General features: G+C 41.0%; 1 protein-coding gene across 2 annotated transcripts in view; it reads left to right on the top strand.

Moving 5' to 3' along the window:
• Window positions 1–18865, top strand: part of LOC138740243 (mastermind-like protein 2) — a 183550-nt gene that overhangs the window by 49467 nt on the left and 115218 nt on the right. The window contains exon 1 of one of the 2 annotated variants that reach the window (XM_069892577.1): window positions 17754–18005. The exons of the other annotated variant lie outside the window; for it this stretch is intronic. Within the exon in view, the coding sequence (XP_069748678.1) occupies window positions 17952–18005 (54 nt within the window). The 5' untranslated portion in view covers window positions 17754–17951. Of the gene's footprint in view, window positions 1–17753; window positions 18006–18865 lie in introns of those variants that run through there. 2 annotated transcript variants of the gene reach the window in all.

Genomic DNA, 18865 nt, shown 5'->3' with positions numbered 1-18865 from the left:
AGGTACCTTAAAGTAACCACCACTCCCATCTAATTCCTCTATATCCTTCTGCCCTTTACTCGCTCACACTTGCTTTTCTCTCACTCCATCTCTCCCACCCCCAGCAGTCTCCTCCTCTGTCCATCTCTTGAGCTCTCCCGCCTTCTTTTGTCTTGTTTCTTCTCATCTCTTGGCTCCAGTGCCCTTCCCCATCCCCCTTTGTGTGCATGCTAACTCTCCTTCCCATCTGAATCTTAATGAAAGGTACCAACCTGAAACATTGACTGCCCATTTCTCTCCATCGACACTACCTAACCTGCAGAGTCCCTCTACTTCTATTTGTTTGCTCAAGATTCCATTCGCTGCCAGTTCTGTGGTTCTCCAATTTTCTGCTTGGAGCTGACAAGTTCAGGACCAGTTATGAGGATATTTTCCCAATCTTCAATATTCCTAACACCTTTGAAAATGAAGCATTTGAAAACTTGGAGAGTATTCAGGTAGGCCACACCCACATCACATAAGTAGGAATCTCCAAACAGAGAGTGCCTGACCAACACCTTAGAGACTCAATGGAATTAACTTTGTTGATTGAAATCCTGATGGTCACTAAAACTTAATGGGCATCCCAAATGATTCCACAAAACCAGTCCAACATACACAAGGCAGAAGCTAGCAATATGGTAGAATCTTTGTTCTGGATGAGTACAACACTCCTCCAACACTCAGAAAGTTACTCTTCCACTGTAACTGCAGTGAGCATTGTCCACAAAAAAAACACTGCAGTTACTCTCCAAGGCTACATGATTAAGCCCACTATTTCTTGCACTGAGAAGGACAAGGGTCTCTAGAATTTGCTACCATGGGTGGCTGTAGAGACAAAGTCATTGGGTGTATTTAAGGCAGAGATTGAAGGTGCCCAAATAGTCAAAGGTTATGGGGAGAAGGCAGGGGAGTGGGCTGAGTAGAACAGATCAGCTCATGATGGAATGGCGGAGTGGACTTGATGGTCCAAATGGCCCACTTCTGCTCCTTTATCTTATGGTTTTATGGCTCCAGGTTCATGAAAATATTCTCTTCAGCAAGTTCTCCTACAAGACAGATACTATTCTGATTTGGAAAGTCCTTCACAATTACAGGGTCTAATTCCTGGACTTCCTCACTTATTAGCACTCTACGAGTGCCTTGTTGCAGAAGACAGCAGAATATTGAATAGAGGGTGCCAGCAATTAAGACAAGGGTTTGAATCCTGTGCTCTCTGTAAGGTGTTTGTACGCTCTCCCTGTGCCTGTGTGGGTTTTCCCCAGTTTCTCCAGTTTCCTTGCACCGTACAAAAATGAACTAGGATTGTAGGTCAAAAGGGTATAATTGGTAGGTACAGGCTCATGGGCTGAAAAGGTCTATTATATGTCTAATTCTTTTTTAAATTAAGACTTCTCAAATGTAGTTTGATAATAGCAGGTCAGATAGCATCCATGGATAGAAATGGTAAGTCAATGTTTTGTGTCAGGAAACCTTTATCAAGATCGTTTTATTTGACCATCTAACCCATGGACACCATCTGTGTCCTGCTGAATTCTTCCAGCAAGTCTTTTTTTGCTCAAGATCCCAGTATCTTCAGTCTTTATGATGCTCTGCAGTTTGATAATACTCCTGTGAAATGACCTGGAATGATTAACATTTTAATGAATCAAAGAATTACAAATTATTCTTGCTTCCAGGGATTAGTTGGCTCCTCAGAAAAATGCCCTACTTTTTAAGAGGATGAATTTAAGATTTGTAGGGTAGGAATGTGCTTGCATTGCATTTATCTTTTGTTGCATATGATGTTGGCATGCTCCAGAATTCCACCTCTCACACCACTGGGATGGAACAGTTCAGTTATGAGGACAGACCACAGAAGCTTGATGGTTAAAAGGGGATATAATTGAGGTATATAAAATTATAAAGGGTATGGATAAGGTAGACTGTAAGAAATGTTCCCCTTCATTAAATGTAGGATAAAAACTAGAGTATATTGATTTAGGTTAAGGGGAAGAGATTTAAAGGAAATTCAGTTAAGAAGTGTCCAAATGAGAAATTGAATCACCTTGCTATGGACTAAGTATTGGGCGATGTGGAATGGTGCCCGCTTGTTCAGTGCGGGCGAGTTAGCCTGTTTCTGTGCTGCACTCTTCTTATAACTCTGTGATGCCTTGATCATTGGACACAACTTTGTATGAACTACCAATCCAATGGGCATTATTCTTGCCTTGGTCAGCAGGTTATGGGTTTGAGCCTGCAAAAAGATTTTGATCACAAGATCTAGGTGGATGCTTCAGTGCTGGACTGAGGGAACATTGCACTCACAGAGGTCCCATCTTTCCATTGACTCGATCACCATAAAAAGTTCCTTAATTGTGTTATAAAATGAGCAAGGGAGTTAACTCTGGTGTCTGCGAATATGTAACATTCAAACAGGTTTTCTAGCCTCTGTCATATTGCTCTTTATAGGAGATTCCTGTGTTTAAATTGCTTGGTCTGTTCCAACATTTCAACAGTGGTAATGCTAAAAATATATTTCACTGACAGAAAAAGACTGTGATATCATGAGGCTATGAAGGTGTTATATAAGCACAAGACTTCCTTTTATACATAAATGCAATTCCTTTCATTCTTTTCTGCTCTCAAACAAATACAGCACAAGAGAACCCAACCCTATGCTTAGACACAACCACATCACAGTGCAATGACTGAATCAGAAGCAAATCCCTCTTCCACACAAAAACTCAAATAGTTAAACTTCCGGGAATGTGAATCTTTTCTGGGAAATTATGTTCTGTTGACCAGCCAATCAGACTTGTGGCTGAATTCCAAGTCATCTGGAATCAGGGACATACAGAACGTTTAAGATTTGGTTCTTGGATGCTGTACTAATGATCTATCTGCTTCTCCTTCCAGACTGGAGACTTGAGACATGGCCCAGCAAGTCTTGTCATCATCAAATAGCTCCCTCTACTTGAGGACCATCAGAAATATATAAATAAAACAAATGATTAAATCAAACTAAAATATAAACTGAAATTCCTGCAAAAACAAAAGATGCTCACCCAATTGAATGTCATGTTTTTCGCCATATTTTGATGGTGGCTATTTGTTGGGAAAGGCCTTCAGCTATAAATGTACAGAAGGTGAGCTGTGACAAGCAAGGAACAACCATTCCTTCCTCTTCATAATTAACCAAAGATATTAATCACATGAAGGTATGATCACGTATACAGACATTCTCTCCATAACTTAAAACACACAACATATAAGTCTAACAACATGGAGAAAAGCTCTTGAGCCAACCAATTCCACCAATTCAGACTCATCCCATTTTGTTTTCCTAGCATTCCCATCAACTTCCCCCACCCCCTCCCACAGGTTCTACCACCCATCACACATGATGCTGAGATAAGACTTACTGGGCCATGTCTGTTTCTTGCCATCTGATTGCATAAGTACCACCCTACGAAACAGCGTTCTCCATTCCTCGGTGCCAAACATGCAGACACACAACCAGGTATGACACACATGCAGGCAAACAATACATATGCATGACGTGTTCATATATACAAATAAATAAATAAACATTGCTCAGTAAATATGGTTAGTGGGAGCAGTTTCTTTGATCTTTAGTTAGGAAACTGGAATACTTATGACACAGAAAAGGTCACTTTTCTGTGTCATAAGGATGATGGGGTGGTAAATTGGATTAGTAAATATGCAGACGATACTAAGATAGGTGGAATAGTGGATAATGAAGAAGGTTTTCAAGGATTGCAGAGGGATTTACAATTCTGGATTTGGGCTACTTAGAAAAGTGGGCTGAAAAATGGCAGATGGAATTTAATGCTGATAAGTGTGAGGTGCTTCATTTTGGTAAGAAGAATCAGAACAGGACATACGTGGTAAATGGGAGAGCATTGATGAATACAGAAGAGCAGAAAGATTTAGGAGTAACGGTACATCGTTCCCTGAAGGTAGAAACTCACGTGAATAGGGTGGTGAAGAAGGCTTTTAGTATGCTGGCCTTTATCAATCATTGCTTGGAATATAGGAGTTGGGAGGTGATGTTGAGACTGTATAAGACGTTGGTGCGGCCTAATTTGGAGTTCTGTGTGCCGTTCTGGTTGGCTAATTATAGGAAGGATATAAACAGAGTGGAGAGAGTGCAGAGAAGGTTGACCAGAATGTTACCTGGGTTTAAGCATCTAGAGTATAGGGAGAGATTGGACAGATTAGGTCTTTATTCTTTGGAGCGTAGAAGGTTGAGAGGGGATTTGATAGAAGTATTTAAGATTATGAAAGGGATAGACAGAGTGGATGTGGATAGACTCTTTCCGTTAAGAGGAGGAAAGATTAAAACAAGAGGACATGAGTTAAGAATTAAAGGGCAGAGGTTTAGAGGTAACATGAGGGGGAACTTCTTGACTCAGAGAGTGGTAGACGTGTGGAATGAGCTTCCGGGAGAAATAGTGGCGGCGGAGTCAATTGTATTATTTAAGAAAAGGTTGGACAGGTCTATGGATGGGAAGAAGATGGAGGGTCATGGGCATTGTGCAGGGAGGTGGGACTGGAAAGGGGTGTTTGGTTCGGTGCGGACTAGAAGGGCCTAATGGCCTGTTTCCGTGCTGTAATTGTTATGTTATTATGTTAATTGTGTATGCTGGTTGAGAACAAGCTACATCGCTTCCTCCCAGCAGTTACTCCGTTGTTCTGCAGGCCAGAATTCTTCCACTCTTTAAGAGTCATAGAGTTCTCCACCCTTTGGCCAAACTTGTCCATGATGGACCAAGCGAGTTGCATTTGCCTGCATTCTGCCCTTATCCTTCTGAACCTTTCTTATTCATGTATCTGACTAAGTGTGTTTTAAATATTACAACTCTACGTATTCATACTTGCTACAGCCAATCAGATAATTCATTAAAAAAATTACAACAGTATACATTAAATTAAAAATAAATAATAAATGCAAAAGATAGGTAGTTACTAAATATTTGCTGTTACCCTGGTGCAAGAGAGAATGCAAGTGGTATTACAATTGGTGGCAAATCTGTCTGAGATTATTGTAACAAGGAGAGCTTCAAGATCCTAATAGCTGTTGGAAAGAAATTGCTCTTGAACCTGGAGGGAGCTGTGAGAAGTTGTGGTGACCAGGGTGATGGAGGAACCTTTCTGAGGAATAGTTTTTTCTCAGTGGTCAGAGCCAATGATGGATCTGGTTACGTTGGCTTCCGTCTGCAGCCTTTTGTGTTCCTGGGCACTCAAATAACTAAACCAGGGGTGAAGCACAAAAGACTGCAGATGTGCTGATTATAGTAAAAACACAAAAATGCTGGAGGAAAGCAGCAGGTAATGCAGTGTCCATAAGAGGTAAAGGTACACAGGTTTAACCAACGTTTCGGGTCTGAGCCCTTCTCCAATGCAGCCAGCCAATATACTTCCCACAGTGCACCTGTGGATGTTTGATGGAGTAATTGGCAACATGCCAAATCTCTTCTAACTTTTTTTAGAAAGTAGAGGCATTGGTGTACTTTTTCTATGCAGTCTGACATCCAGTGTAGTACGGAGGAAGCGCTGCAATGTTGCAAGTGCTGGTTTTAGATTCATCCAATTTGCTTTCTGAGATAGATGTGTTACAGAATTATGTTATTATTAATCTTTATATTATATATATTTCTTAGTAAAGTTACTGGGTGGGCTTGGACAGGAAAAGACATATCACACATTCATGTTAGTGGATAAGAAAAATCTTCCAGAAGCAAAGTGTCTGCTAATTCAAAGTCAAGCAGAAGCCATCAAAGCCTTATCATTGTTCAGTTAAAAGCCATAAAACTAGAGGGATTGTTCCATAGAAATACTGAAGACGACTAATGTTTGCTGGAGAAATGCCTGTGTAGACAGAAAATCAGTTGCTTCATGACCTATAGAGAGAAGTCGGAGACCACTGCCATGAGTTGTGCTTTTAAAATTAAGAGCCAGTGGTGATATCATATCCTGTGATTGGGACACTTCAAGAAGGCATCTTTAATATTGAACCATGCTTCATCTGAAGTCAGAGATGCAGTAACCTTCAATGAGAGAGGTACTTGTGCATTATCCCTTTGACAGGGAAGAATCAGTGGCTTTGAAGAAAAGGGCCACTTTGACTGTCTCTTTGTCAAGAGAGGGCAGTTTTGCATGTCCATTTGTAATGGTCTCTCTCTCTCCCTCTCTCACTCTCTCCCCTCTCTCTCCCTCTCTCACTCTCTCCCCTCTCTCTCTCCCTCACACACACACACACATACACACACACACACACACACACACACACACACACACACACACACACACACAGAGTTGGGTTAAGTTTAGAACTAAGTAAGATTTTATATTAATAGTTATTAATAAAAATTATTGTTATGAATATACCACTGTCTTGGTGAATTTCTATTGCTGCTGGTCTATATCATAACAAATTGGGGATCATCCAGGATGTAACCAAAATTGGAGCTTATTGATCAATTAATTTTCGATTTGTTTGGTTAAAACTTTTTTTGATGGCCAATTAAAAGGCTTGTGTTTGTGGAAAACAGAAGCAATGGATATCGAGAAGTTTGATGAATCACCAATATTTGCAGATTTGCAGGGGGCAAAACAGCATGGGTTGTTGATTATCACTCAAAAGTTGGAACTTGTGGTGGTAAAACAGTTGATGAAAAAAATAGTGATCCAGAAACTTATAGGTCAATATTATGCAATAAAAGGGAAGTCTGGAGAGGAGGAGTTCAGGGTAAATCCCATGAGCAACAGTTGGAACAGGTTGAGTTAGAAAAACTTTGATTTGAGAGTGACGGAGAACAGGAGAATAGAGGCAGAGGAAGCTGAGAAACAAAAGAAGCTTGAGCTACGTATGCTAGAGATGGAGTTAGATAAAAGTAAATTAGGGGTGTGGCAAGCAGGAAAACAAAGTGAAATCTAAAAGGCAAAGGCATTTTTTGATAGAACTAGAAACACATAAAGCTGAGGAAGCTGAAAAACAAAGAGTTTGAAAGAAGAAATAGCAGAGAAGAAGGAGATCAATCTCTTGGTCCTCATGAGAGTTTTATGTCTAGAAGGGAGGTGAAGTTAGTTCCTCCATTTATAAGGCTGACATTGATAATTATTTTCAGCATTTTGAGAAAGTTGCTGAGGGTTTAAAATGGCCAAGAAACCATTGGTCCCTCATGTTACAGTGTGTGATTAGAGGGAAGGCCCAGCAGGCTTTACTCTGCCCTCACCAACCAACAAGCTACTACTTATGATGATACTGTAAAAGAAACTGTGCTTAAGGCTTATGAATTGGTTCCAGAAGCTCATAGACAAAAAAATCAGGAATTTGAGAAATCAGTGACCCAGTCTTATATGGATTTTACATATGACAAAGCTATGTGTTTTGTCCAAAGGTGCACATCAAAAGAAATAAATGGTGACTATAACAGTATAAAAGAGTCGATATCAGTTAAGGAAATTAAAAAGTGTGTTCCTAATGACATAAAAGCATATTTAGATAAAGAGGGAGTGGAAACTTTGCAAGATTCTGCTGAACTAGCTGATGAGTATGCTTTAACTCACAAGGTTAGATTTGTACCCAATAGACTTTTCCAAAAGGGTAATCATGGAATGTTCAAGAAAGGTTGAAAATAAATGGAGAAATAATGTTAGGAGTAAAGAAAAAGGGAAGCAAGAAAATGACAAACTTTTAGGTCAACTTTCCCACAATTGTAAAAAACCTGGTAACATCATAGTAAGTTGTCCTGTATTGAAGGAAAAGAAAGAAAAGGAGACAGCACCAGATGCCTTTATTCAAAGAGGTGAAACACATGGAAATAAAAAAAAGGTCTGGTCCTGCTGGTAAAATTAGGAAGGAATTTGAACCTCTTGTGTCAGAGAGTCAGGTTTTGTTAAAGGAACTGTAACCAGTAACAGTAAAAATCTTTTGAGATACTGGGGCTGCCCAGTCACTTGTGTTAGACAGTGTTTTGGCTAAATGAATTTGATGTGAAGTTTGGGACGTGATTTGGAGTGGATACCACAAGATAAGGTTGAAATCAGAATTAGTTAATAGACTTGTTAAGATAGGGCTCAGATCAAGTTTACCAGTGGACAGTATTTCATTATTTATTAGGAATTAATTTGGCAGAGGGTAAATTGTCCCTGTAGTGAAGTTGACAGATAAGTCAGTCATTGAGACAGATTCTGATATATACCCAGCTTGTGTAGTCATGGGGTGATAGTGACAAAGTTTGCTGGTGAAGACTGTGCTGCACAAGATGATTTAGAAGGGACAGAAGTCTGTGACAGTGCCAGTGCACAGCAGCAATCAAGTTGTGGTGACCTGCCAAAAGGTTTGTCATTATCTCGAAAGGAGTTTTTAGAGAGGCAGAACAGAGATCCTGATCTTACCGAAGAGAGAGACGAGGCAGAACAGAGATCCTGATCTTACCGAAGAGAGAGACGAGGCAGAACAGAGATCCTGATCTTACTGAAGAGAGAGACGAGGCAGAACAGAGATCCTGATCTTACTGAAGAGAGAGACGAGGCAGAACAGAGATCCTGATCTTACAGGAGAGAGAGACGAGGCAGAACAGAGATCCTGATCTTACTGAAGAGAGAGACGAGGCAGAACAGAGATCGAGGCAGAACAGAGATCCTGATCTTACTGAAGAGAGAGACGAGGCAGAACAGAGATCCTGATCTTACTGAAGAGAGAGACGAGGCAGAACAGAGATCCTGATCTTACTGAAGAGAGAGACGAGGCAGAACAGAGATCCTGATCTTACTGAAGAGAGAGACGAGGCAGAACAGAGATCCTGATCTTACTGAAGAGAGAGACGAGGCAGAACAGAGATCCTGATCTTACAGAAGAGAGAGACGAGGCAGAACAGAGATCCTGATCTTACAGAAGAGAGAGACGAGGCAGAACAGAGATCCTGATCTTACTGAAGAGAGAGACGAGGCAGAAAAGAGATCCTGATCTTACTGAAGAGAGAGACGAGGCAGAACAGAGATCCTGATCTTACTGAAGAGAGAGACGAGGCAGAACAGAGATCCTGATCTTACCGAAGAGAGAGACGAGGCAGAACAGAGATCCTGATCTTACTGAAGAGAGAGACGAGGAAGAACAGAGATCCTGATCTTACTGAAGAGAGAGACGAGGCAGAACAGAGATCTTGATCTTACTGAAGAGAGAGACGAGGCAGAACAGAGATCCTGATCTTACTGAAGAGAGAGACGAGGCAGAACAGAGATCCTGATCTTACTGAAGAGAGAGACGAGGCAGAACAGAGATCCTGATCTTACTGAAGAGAGAGACGAAGAAGAACAGAGATCCTGATCTTAATGAAGAGAGAGACGAGGCAGAACAGAGATCCTGATCTTACTGAAGAGAGAGACGAGGCAGAACAGAGGTCCTGATCTTACTGAAGAGAGAGACGAGGCAGAACAGAGATCCTGATCTTACAGAAGAGAGAGACAAGGCAGAACAGAGATCCTGATCTTACTGAAGAGAGAGACGAGGCAGAACAGAGATCCTGATCTTACTGAAGAGAGAGATGAGGCAGAACAGAGACCCTGATCTTACTGAAGAGAGAGACGAGGCAGAACAGAGATCCTGATCTTACTGAAGAGAGAGACGAGGCAGAACAGAGATCCTGATCTTACTGAAGAAAGAGACGAGGCAGAACAGAGATCCTGATCTTACAGGAGAGACGAGGCAGAACAGAGATCCTGATCTTACTGAAGAGAGAGACGAGGCAGAACAGAGATCCTGATCTTACTGAAGAGGGAGATGAGGCAGAACAGAGATCCTGATCTTACAGAAGAGAGAGACGAGGCAGAACAGAGATCCTGATCTTACTGAAGAGAGAGACGAGGCAGAACAGAGATCCTGATCTTACAGAAGAGAGAGACGAGGCAGAACAGAGGTCCTGATCTTACTGAAGAGAGAGACGAGGCAGAACAGAGATCCTGATCTTACTGAAGAGGGAGATGAGGCAGAACAGAGATCCTGATCTTACAGAAGAGGGAGACGAGGCAGAACAGAGATCCTGATCTTACAGAAGAGAGAGACGAGGCAGAACAGAGATCCTGATCTTACTGAAGAGAGAGACGAGGCAGAACAGAGATCCTGATCTTACAGAAGAGAGAGACGAGGCAGAACAGAGATCCTGATCTTACTGAAGAGAGAGACGAGGCAGAACAGAGATCCTGATCTTACTGAAGAGAGAGACGAGGCAGAACAGAGATCCTGATCTTACAGAAGAGAGAGACGAGGCAGAACAGAGATCCTGATCTTACTGAAGAGAGAGACGAGGCAGAACAGAGATCCTGATCTTACAGAAGAGAGAGACGAGGCAGAACAGAGATCCTGATCTTACTGAAGAGAGAGACGAGGCAGAACAGAGATCCTGATCTTACTGAAGAGAGAGACGAGGCAGAACAGAGATACTGATCTTAATGAAGAGAGAGACGAGGCAGAACAGAGATCCTGATCTTACTGAAGAGAGAGACGAGGCAGAACAGAGATCCTGATCTTACAGAAGAGAGAGACGAGGCAGAACAGAGATCCTGATCTTACTGAAGAGAGAGACGAGGCAGAACAGAGATCCTGATCTTACTGAAGAGAGAGACGAGGCAGAACAGAGATCCTGATCTTACAGAAGAGAGAGACGAGGCAGAACAGAGATCCTGATCTTACTGAAGAGAGAGACGAGGCAGAACAGAGATCCTGATCTTACAGAAGAGAGAGACGAGGCAGAACAGAGATCCTGATCTTACTGAAGAGAGAGACGAGGCAGAACAGAGATCCTGATCTTACTGAAGAGGGAGATGAGGCAGAACAGAGATCCTGATCTTACAGAAGAGGGAGACGAGGCAGAACAGAGATCCTGATCTTACAGAAGAGAGAGACGAGGCAGAACAGAGATCCTGATCTTACTGAAGAGAGAGACGAGGCACAACAGAGATACTGATCTTAATGAAGAGAGAGACGAGGCAGAACAGAGATCCTGATCTTACTGAAGAGAGAGACGAGGCAGAACAGAGATCCTGATCTTACTGAAGAGAGAGACGAGGCAGAACAGAGATCCTTATCTTACTGAAGAGAGAGACGAGGCAGAACAGAGATCCTGATCTTACTGAAGAGAGAGACGAGGCAGAACAGAGATCCTGATCTTACTGAAGAGAGAGACGAGGTTTTTACTGATGATGAAATTAAGAAAGTACCAGTTAGATATTATTTCAAGGAAGGTGTGTTAATGAGGAAGTGGAGACCATCTGATACCCCCTGTCAATGAAGAATGGAGAGTTGTCCATCAAATCGTGGTTCCTAATGCCTATAGGGATGAGATTTGAACTTTGGCCCATGGTACACTTGTAGGTGGTCATTTTGGGGTAAAGAAAACTTTTTATAAAATTATGAAACAATTTTATTGGCCTAATTTAAGAAAATAAGTTGGGACATTTTGTAAGACCTGTCATATTTGTCAGGTTGTGGGGAAATCTAATCAGAGCCTCACAGTAGCTCCTTTAAAACTTATTCCTGCTTTTGGAGAACCCTTTTCGAAAGTTATAGTGGATTATGTCAGGGTCAGTGCCCCCCAAGTGAGGTGCTTTTCCCCCATACAGTTGCAGTCATCACTCCCCACCAAACCCACCCTCACCCCCTCCGGCATCACTAATGTTTAACTTGATTCACGTTAGCGACTCTCCACAAACCCCAGGTGGAGACTTCAACTATTGGCTAATGACGCTTATCGCCATAAATAAAAGCAGCACTCTTGGCATGTACATTGGTGGGGCAAATAAAGGCAGTTTATGAGTTTTGCACCATGCTCCCCCCAATATTCTTTCAGGCACCGATGCTGAATTGTATTGGTCCATTGCCCAAGACGTAAACTGGGAATGAGTATTTGTTAGCTGTTACGTGTATAGCCTTCAGATTTCCAGAAATAATAAAACTAAAACTGTGTCAAGAGCTCTTGCAAAATTTTTCACTTTAGTTGGTCTCCTTAAAGAGATCCAGTCAGACCAGGGGAGTAATTTTATGTCAAGATTGTTTCAACAGTTAGTTATTATATTGGAGGCTAAACAAATCTCGTCATCTGCATATCATTCAGAATCTCAAGGGGCCTTGGAGAGGTTCCATTTGACCCTAAAAACCATGATATTGTTGTGAGAATGGGAAGGATTGGGATGAGGGTGTCCATTTGCTCTTGTTTGCAGTCTGTATGAAAATCATTAGGTTTTAGTCCTTTTGAGTTGGTATTTGGACATGAAGTTAGAGGACCTTTGATGTTGTTGAAGGAACAATGGATTAAGGGAGATGTGCAGTTGGATTTGTAAGATTATGTTTCAAAGTTTAAAGATCATTTTTAGAAAGTCTGTAAAATAGTTGAGGAGAATTTGAAAATGGCTCAAGATAAAATGAAGGAAATAATTTTTAAACCAAGGGATAAAGTGTTAATTTTCTTCCCAACTAATTCTCTTAGAGCAAAAGACCATATGAGATAGAGCCCAAGGTAAATGAAGGCAACTACATTGTTAAAACATCTGATCGGAGACATAAAATACAAAGTTGCCATGTTAATATGTTAAAACCTTATTTTGAGAATTTGGATGTTAGCAAGAAGCAGCCTTCACCAGAGGTATTAGTTATTAACAAAAATGAGGAGGTTATGGATCATGAGACAATACAAGCTGACTCTTGTGAGGGCCACTTTAAAGAAAACATTGTTCCTGCTCATCTGTCTAACTCAAGTATTTTACTGAATTTGGATGAGAAGTTGGCTCATCTTCAGCCCCAGGAAAAGGGACAAATGAAACAGTTAATTTTAAAATTTAGGAACCTGCTTCCAGATGGGCCTCAGACGACATCAATAGCTTGTCATGATGTTGATGTTGGAGATACAAAACCTATCAAACAACATCCATATCGAATGAGTGTTGAGAAGTGTAAGCTGGTAGATCAAGAAATTGAATACATGTTAAAGAATAACATTATTAGACGTTCTGTCTCAGACTGGAGTTCACCTTGTATCCTGGTGCCTAAATCAGATGGGTTGGTTAGATTTTGCACTGGTTTTTGAAAAGTTAATCTGGTGACAAAGACAGACACTTATCCTATTCCTAGGGTGGATGATTGTGTAGGCAAAGTTGCAAAGGCTAGGTTTCTTACAAAGATGGACTTATTAAAAGGTCACTGGTGTGTACCCTTCAGAGAGTATGAGGGAAATTTCTGCATTTGTAACCCCATCAGGTTTATATGAATACAATATTCTACCATTTTGAATGAAGAATGTTCTAGGAAAATTTCAAAGGATGATTAACTCTGAGACTGAAGATTTAGAGTAAACAAATGTTTATATTGATGCTTTGATCACAGGGAATGATACCTGGGAACCACTTATTGCTGCTTTTCAAAGTCATAACAGATGTAAAATTAAAGATGCAGAACAAGTCTCCCCTTCCCCCTTCCCCCTCTAGAGAATTTGTTCAATAATCTTTCAGAAGCAAACCTTACTATTAATTTAGCTAAAAATGGATTTTGGCATGCTACTGTTACTTATCTTGGTTATGTGGTCAATCAAGGAAAAGTGGTGCATGTTCAGGTGAAAATTCAGATGATTTCTGAATTTCATATACCCACAAGTAAGAAAACTATTAAGAAATTTTTAGAAATAGTAGGGTATTACAAAAAATTTTATAAAAACTTTGCTGATATCACCATTCCTTTGACTAACCTTTTGAAAAAGGGTGAAAAGTTTATTTGGACGAACATTTGTCAGGAAGCATTTGACAAACTTAAAACTATTTTATGTCACAAGCCTGTGTTTAAGTAACCTGACTTTAAAAAGCCATTTTCTTTAGCAGTTGATAGTAGTGATGAAGCTACAGGAGCTGCTCTATCACAAAAAAATGACTGTGATAATATTGAACATCCAGTGGCTTACGAAAGTATCTACGAAATTCAATCCACATCAAAAGAATTATTCTACTATAGAGAAAGAATTATTGTCCCTTGTATGGGCTTTGCAACATTTCGAAGTTTACATTTACAATGCTCGGGGACCAATTGTTGTTTACACTGATCATAATCCTTTAGTGTTTTTGAGTAAAATAAAAAATAAAAATAGGTGATTATTAAATTGGAGTTTAATTTTGCAGGAATATGATTTAATGATAATTCATATTAAAGGCAAAGATAATGTGATTTCTGATTGCCTTTCAAGATGTTGAATTTGCAATGACGCTAAAAAATGTGATATTTGTCTGTGTTGTATAACCCTAGAATACAATATCTACAAGAAAAATTGTAGATTGTAGTTCAAAATTTTGTTCTTAAAAGCTTAATTTTATTTTCATTGGAAGGAGGTTTTACAGAATTATATTATTATTAGTCTTTAAGGTTTTATATATATATATATATATATATATGTATTTATGTATGTATATTTCTTAGTAAAGTTACTGGATGGGCTTGGACAGGAAAAGATACATCACACAATCATGTTAGCAGATAAGAAAGGTCTTCCACAAGCAAAGTGTCTGCTAATTCAAAGTCAAGCAGAAGCCATCAAAGCCTTATCATTGTTCAGTTAAAAGACATAAAACTAGAGGGATTGTTCCTTAGAAATACTGAAGACAATGAATGTTTGCTGGAGAAACACCTGCGTAAACAAAAAATCATTTGCTTCATGACCATGGACACAAGTTTGAGACCACTGCCATGAGTTGTGTTTTTAAACTTAAGAATCAATGATGATGTTATATCATGTGATTGGAACACGTCAAGAAGTTATCTTTAATATTGAACCATGCTTCATCTGAAGTCAGAGATGCAGTAACCTTCAATGAGAGAGGTATATGTGTTCATTATCCCTTTGACAGGGAAGGAACACAAAATCAGTGGCTTTGAAGAAAAGGACCACTTTGACTGTCTCTTTGTTAAGAGAGGGCAGTTCTGCATGTCCATTTGTAATGATCACTTCATTTAACCCTTGCCTGGGTTTGTGAAATCATTATGTGAAATCCAAGTTCCACAACTTCCATGCAAGAGATGGGAATAAAAAAGTCATTCATATGAAGAAATGTTTCTCTGAAAGCAAATCTATAAGAATTCGTAAGTTTGAGAATTTTTGAACAGCAGTTTAAAGACTCAGAGTTTCAACACAAAAGATCTCTAAGACTGAACTTTAAATTTGAATCATCTCTTCAGAATTGTGCCTAAACTGTAATGGTTTGGGATCTTGCCCCCACCCCCAACCCCCCCCCCCCACACACACACACACTTGTGCATAGTGGTGTTAAGTTAAATAAGATTTTATATTATTAATAGTTATTAATAAAAAAATTTTGGTTTGAAGATACCACTGTATTGGTGAATTTTTATTGCTGCTTTTCAAAGTCATAACAGATGTAAAATTAAAGATGCAGAACAAGTCTCCCCTTCCCCCTTCCCTCACACCATTTATCTGCACCATCTGCTTGCATTCAACATTAACAAACCAAGGAGCTGAATGTGGACTTCAGGAAGAAATCAGGAGAACACGAACCAATCCTCTTCGAGGGTAACGAACTTCAAATTCCAAGGTGTCAACATCTCTGAGGATCTGTCCTGGGGCCTCCATGTCGATGCAATCACAAAGAAGGCTGGCCAGCAGCTATACTTCATGAAGAATTTGAGGAAATTTGGTATGTCACTGAAGTCTCTTGAAAATTTCTACAGGTGTACTGTCGAGAGCATTCTGCCTGATTGCATCAGTCTGCTATGGAGGTGCTGATGCACAGGACAAGTAAAAACTCCAGATTAACATGACCAATGACATGATGGCCACTCATCTTTGATGTCCTCCATTGAGGACATCTACAAGAGACATTGTGCGTGTTTCTACTGGGACACATCGTATCACCGCAAATTTTTGTCCCCCGCATCACCGCGCATTTTACGACTACCCGAACTGTTTCTACTGAGCGATAAATACTCGGTGATGCGGGGCGATGTGAGGTGACCAGGAAGTCGCTTATTTTAAGGTCACATATCAGGTCATTTTGTTTTCCCATCCAAAATGCCTTTCACCATCATTTCCTGCCATTTTGTGATCAAGAATTGCTGAAGATCAAATGTCCAGTTGATACTGTCCGACATATTCCAACGAAGAAACAAAAAAGTTATTATAACGACAGACAAGCTTGATATTTGTCCAGGGAAATTACTCCAATTTAATGATACACAAAGGAACAGCGGAGGCGATATGAACGCAGTATAGCTAGCTAGTAGGTAGCTTGTGCAGTATATATATGCAGTAAGATAATGCGCTGTGCCAGTGCGTGCATGTGATGATCAATTGAAAAGCCCAGGCGAAAAATCGAGACTTCCGGTGCACCGCGAATTCGTTACTCGCTGTGTTTCTACTGAAAATTTGTCCCTCACATCACCGCGCATTGACCACCTCAAAAGGTAGACGACGGAGCACCTCACATCACCGTGCATCGGCCGATGTGTTTCTACTGAGGAAAAATTCGAGGTGTTACCTCGCATCACCTCACATTGCCCCGAATTTTCATCGCTCAGTAGAAACACAGCCAATGTCTTAAGAAAGCAGCCTCAATCCTCAAGGACCCCCACCACCCAGGCCATGCCCTCTTCAATCTATTACCATCAGGAAGGAGGTGCAGGAGCCTGAAAACAATCACGCAGGGGCACAGGACAACTTCTTCCTCTCTGCCATCAAATTCCTGAATGAACAATGAACCATTGACACTGCCTGACTGTCTCTTATTTTCTGTCACTATTTATTTGTTTTTGAAAATTAATTTATCGCAATATTTGCACTAAATGATGACTGCTGAAGAACTAATTTCGTGACACGTTCATGAGCATAAATTCTGGTTTTGATTCTGCTTGTCCCTTGAACGTCAGTGATCACCTTCCCGTGCTACCCCAACCAGAACGCCAAGCACTGAGGTAACAATAGGCTGGAGGAAGTCAGCGGCCCAGAGAGCATCCACCGATGGTCAATATTCTGAACCTTGTATGTTTTGCACGAATTCCAACTGTGAATATTCAACGATCCTTTCTAGATTTCCGTATTCATTGTTATTGCTCATTGTGTCTGGAAAATATTTGCCCTGCAGCAAGTAATAAGACTTTTGGTGCAACTAAACTTTGCATTCAGAGGTATGTTAGCAAACTCTCCTCTCTCTAACATCCAGAAATCTATAGCCTCAATGACGGAACTTCTCGAACCGTCCCCAATAACAGTTTTATAGGACTTGACCTGGTGAGAGGAGGCGTCGCTGCAGCTGCCCTGCAAGAATGGGGTCAGCAGACGGTGAGGGTATCTATCCCTCAGTCAAGTCACTCGAACTGCTTTCAGGATCATTCCAACATTGCCACCTGCAACGTTTGCTGTCTACAGATGTTCGTAATATCAACGAATACATTTTCAAAGGATTCTACTGGCTGGAAATGGTTTCGGGGAGGTGCTCGGATTGTCCAGCGAGCAAATAACCCCAACTTTTTGGTTTAACTTGCTTTAGGCGAAGACGTTTCGCTGGATTTCCTATGGGATTCTCTCGTGACTTTTATGCTCCCTCTGTCTCACGGACTACGGTGACCAGAATGCTTTCTGGAGCGTGGTTTGCGCAAGTCGCTGGCGTACATTCCCCTGGTGCTCCCTCCCTCCCCTCCTTGACGCTATGTCGGAACTGCCCTATCCAGCCTGGCTTGGAAGATCAGCTCCGCCTGCTGCCCAGGAAGCTGGAGGCTGATGCCTAATGGACTTGATCAGATTCAAGAGACACAGTATTATCAGCGACCGCATAACACGCCGTAGGATGAACTTGTGTCAGGCTTGAGGGGAGGTCGGCAGCCGTTACATCGCGGGACTCATCCCCAAAGTGGATTTTAAAACCTGAACGATCTTTGCACGATGTTACTGGTCTCTCAGAGAGTCGAGGCACCTCGTATGGAGCAGCACATCTCGGTACGTGTCATCTCAACTTGTTTTTCAATAGAAATCTCAAGCACGGGCTTCCCCGGTGTAAGGTCGAGCCGAAGATTGAGAGAGGGAGAGGGAGAAATACTTGATCGTTCCCTTATCTTAGTTGGGAAGCGCACGCTTAAGGAGAGAGAGAGAGAGAGAGAACTAAGATCGGGCAAACGTTGTTGGGTTGCGGATTCTCCGAATTAATTCGGGATAAGGAAGTTTGTCCTCTGGTGTGGTCTTTAAATTAAAATATAAATCAGTAAAATCTCATTCTGTTGCCGTCCGCTCTCTCCCCGAGGCATTCACCAAATATCGTGAAAGATGTGTGTGTGTCTGTGTTTATTTCCTGTTTTTGTCTATTGTGAATCCATCTCGACGCCAGGCACCTTTTAGTTTATCTGTGTAATTAATACTCTTCGCAGTTTCCGATTCATGAGTGAAGCGGGAGGAGAAGTCTGATTTATCCGGGATTACTATTGACGACACAAGGATTAAAGAGGATTGTTTTATTTTCCAAACTAGCAAACTCTCTTTACTGAACATTGCTTTTTTTCGCATGGTTTTGCCTCTTTCCTTCCCTCATGTGTAGCCGTTATTTGGGCAAGTGCTGATTTTCAGATGTGCATTCGTCAAACGTCTTTTCGTGGGTGAGTTTAAAAAGGACCGTCCCGGGATTTTTGATGCGTGTAACAAGCCCCTCTTTGTCTCTCGTTATCAGTGGGGTTTCATTCAAGCACTTGTCGAAGGCAAGCGAGGTGACCTGAAAGAACCACCCATGAAAATGATTTAAATTGCTTTTTAAAATATATAGAGTTCATTTTAAAGATCCTGACAACGCGCGGAGGGTGTTTTATTCC

Source organism: Narcine bancroftii, chromosome 8, assembly GCF_036971445.1.
Source record: "Narcine bancroftii isolate sNarBan1 chromosome 8, sNarBan1.hap1, whole genome shotgun sequence".
Classification (NCBI taxonomy): domain Eukaryota; kingdom Metazoa; phylum Chordata; class Chondrichthyes; order Torpediniformes; family Narcinidae; genus Narcine; species Narcine bancroftii.
This window is presented reverse-complemented; position numbering and strand designations above follow the sequence as displayed.